Source organism: Chrysochloris asiatica, unplaced genomic scaffold (assembly GCF_000296735.1).
Source record: "Chrysochloris asiatica unplaced genomic scaffold, ChrAsi1.0 scaffold00241, whole genome shotgun sequence".
Classification (NCBI taxonomy): Eukaryota; Metazoa; Chordata; class Mammalia; order Afrosoricida; family Chrysochloridae; genus Chrysochloris; species Chrysochloris asiatica.
In genome coordinates, this window is record NW_006408759.1 from 2,000,567 (window position 1) to 2,003,230 (window position 2,664).

The 2,664-nt window shown below is 41.4% G+C and overlaps 1 protein-coding gene across 1 annotated transcript in view; it reads right to left on the reverse strand.

The window, feature by feature from the left end:
* Positions 1 to 2,314, reverse strand: part of LOC102822015 (chromosome unknown open reading frame, human C1orf110) — a 10,026-nt gene extending 7,712 nt beyond the window's left edge. Inside the window, 1 exon segment of the mRNA XM_006873438.1 lies at positions 2,128 to 2,314. Within this exon segment, the coding sequence (XP_006873500.1) occupies positions 2,128 to 2,314 (187 nt within the window).
* Positions 2,315 to 2,664: the final 350 nt, after the last annotated feature.

Sequence of the window (2,664 nt, forward strand, 5' to 3'; positions counted from 1 at the left end):
CCTGTAGTCCCAAGCCTGCCTATCAGTGATGTATCCACCCTGGCTTTGGGGTGCCTCTTTGTCTCTCTCTTTGTCTCCTTTGTCTCTTTCTGTGTATTCTTGAGTCGCCGTCAGGTATCCTCCCCTCGTGAACTGAACCCCAATGTCGAGGCGGGTCCCCGACAGTCATCTTTGAAGCCCCAAGCTGGAGTTTAGAGATAATCTCCAGCACAGACTTTTGGACATTCCTCTAGGCTTTTGTAGCCAAGCTTTCTGTATGTACAAAAGCCCTGAGTAATAGCCCTAAGTTATATATTATAATTACTGTTGTTATTAAGTGTTGTCAGGTCAGTTCAAATTCATAATGACCCTTTAACTCTTTGTGGGAGCAGATGCCATTATAATATAACACATTATAATAATTAATATATTAACATTATTATATAAGTATATTACTTACATTGTTTTTGTTGTTGCTAAGTGCCTATGTGTAGGTTATGATTTATAGCTAGCAACTTTGTATAGGATTTCCCAGCAATGGCTGGTGGATTTGAACTGCCAGCCTTGAGGTTAGCAGTTCAGTGCTTACCATAAAGAATCACATCAGTATTTAGAGATATTAATTGTATAATTTTTAAAGTGATTCATGAGAGGGCATCAGAATATTTTTGAAAACATGGAATGAAAAGATAATGAGAAAATTTCAGCCCCTCTGGTGGTATAGTGGTTACAAATTGGGCTGCTATCCTCAGGGTCAGCAGTTCGAAACTACCAGCTGTTCCCGTGGGAGAAAGATGAAGCTTTCTGCTCACATAAAGATTTACAGCCTTGGAAACCCTATGCAGGGTCGCTATGAGTTGGAACCGACTCCACGGCATATAACAACAACAACAACATATGTTTAGGAAGCGTTAATTCTTCTGGGGCAGAAGGTTTAATGGACGAAAATACAAAAAAGACTATGAGCACACAGCTTTGGAGCAAAGGTGCCTCTTTGGGGAAACAAACAGAAGTATTTTCCCTTTGACTTAAAATGAAAAAGAAAGCATCTACAGACTTCAGTGTGAATAAACTTTGTAGAACTAAAAGGTTAGTTGAGGAATTCTCTTTCTACAGAGGAAAGGAAGAGCCTGAATCTCAGACTGGCGAGTATTGAAAACTACCAAATGTTTCTTAACCAGCCCTCTTATAGATGTATCCCGGTCAGTTGTCTTTTGTATCTATATGTAGTGCTCTTGTGGCACACCCCAGAAAAATGTTTTTCTTTGATTTTTTTCTTTCAGTAAATGAGAAGGGTTAGGACAGTGACTGGTATCCCTGGGTAGTGCAAATGGTTCACACCCACCCAGAGAAGCCTCATAAGACAGCTTCAGAGATCTGCTTCCACAAGGTCACTGTGTTGAAAACCCTCTGGAGCACTTGTACTCTGCACAAATGGGGTTGTCAGGAGTCAGAACTGACTCAATAGCAATGAGCCAAGATAACAGGACAGAGACTGGAACATTAGTAGCTGTTCAATAAGTGATTATTAGCTACAGAAGAGAAAGAGCAGACATCAAAAAGGGACGTAACCAAACAACTCAGATATGGCAAAAGAAAAGAAGATGAAATAAAATAAGTGGGAAACCAATGATTACAACAAGATAGACTTGGAAAGACTCGATTTGACAGTATCTATCTAAACACAGCAACACAGAGACTGGAAACCTGCAAAGTGTTAGCTCAAGACAGATCGTGTAGGAACTGCTCCAGGAAACTTCAATTGAGAGAGGGAGAAGCTGAGAGCGTTGAATGACCTACAAACCAGATTGAGACTGGGATCTCTTGCTTCCTTAGTATCCAGGATCTGGGAAGGCCTTTATTGTGATGTAAGAGGTCTGGGGCAGGGCCAAGGGGATTTCGGGACTCAATGGCAGAGTCACTCTTGGGCCTCTATATTTTATTTTTCCAAAGGTTCATTCAGCCTCTGACCCTACATTGTGCCAGTTGTTGTGCTAAAAGCTGAGGGTCTTGGTGAATGAGATGCAGCTCCCACCTCTGAGGAACCGTACAGCTTTGTGATTCTGTTATCTAATAAAGCCTGCCAAGTCTCAGAAAATAAGTGGTGTGCTTGTTGTCCTGCTCAGCCTCTCCCCAGTGCTAACTTACCTTGCTGTAACCTCTGAAGCTCCTTTTGGACCTGTTTCTGCTCTCTGGTCAGCAACTTCATATTGTAGAGACAGATGTTCTCTAGTCTCTGCGTGCTTTGGTTGAGTCTGAATTCAGCCTGTTTGGCAGTCTTCATCTCCAAGTCAACGTGCTTGTGCATCAGTCCCTTGACCAGGTGCCTGTCCATCTTCTTCATTGTCTAGAGGTGATAAACCAAGATTCTCCCCGCACCATGGCTAACCAAATAAACAATACTTGGCCACTGAATCCTGGCTTTTAGTCAGAAATCAGTGTTGGAAACATGTGTTTACCTGAAACCACCCACAGCTGCTGAATCAGCTGAAATCACATTATTGGATTTTTTTTTTCTTTATAGTAAAATGAGTTTCAAGAGTGAAATAGAAAATCGAGGGTCAAAGCAATCCTCTGTGCCTCAATGTCTTGCAAATACAATAGGGATAGTAGATAAGTTCCTTACATAGCTTCCAGTCAGATTGCTGTAAAGACCAGGAGATAAGTACAATATGAAAAACTTTT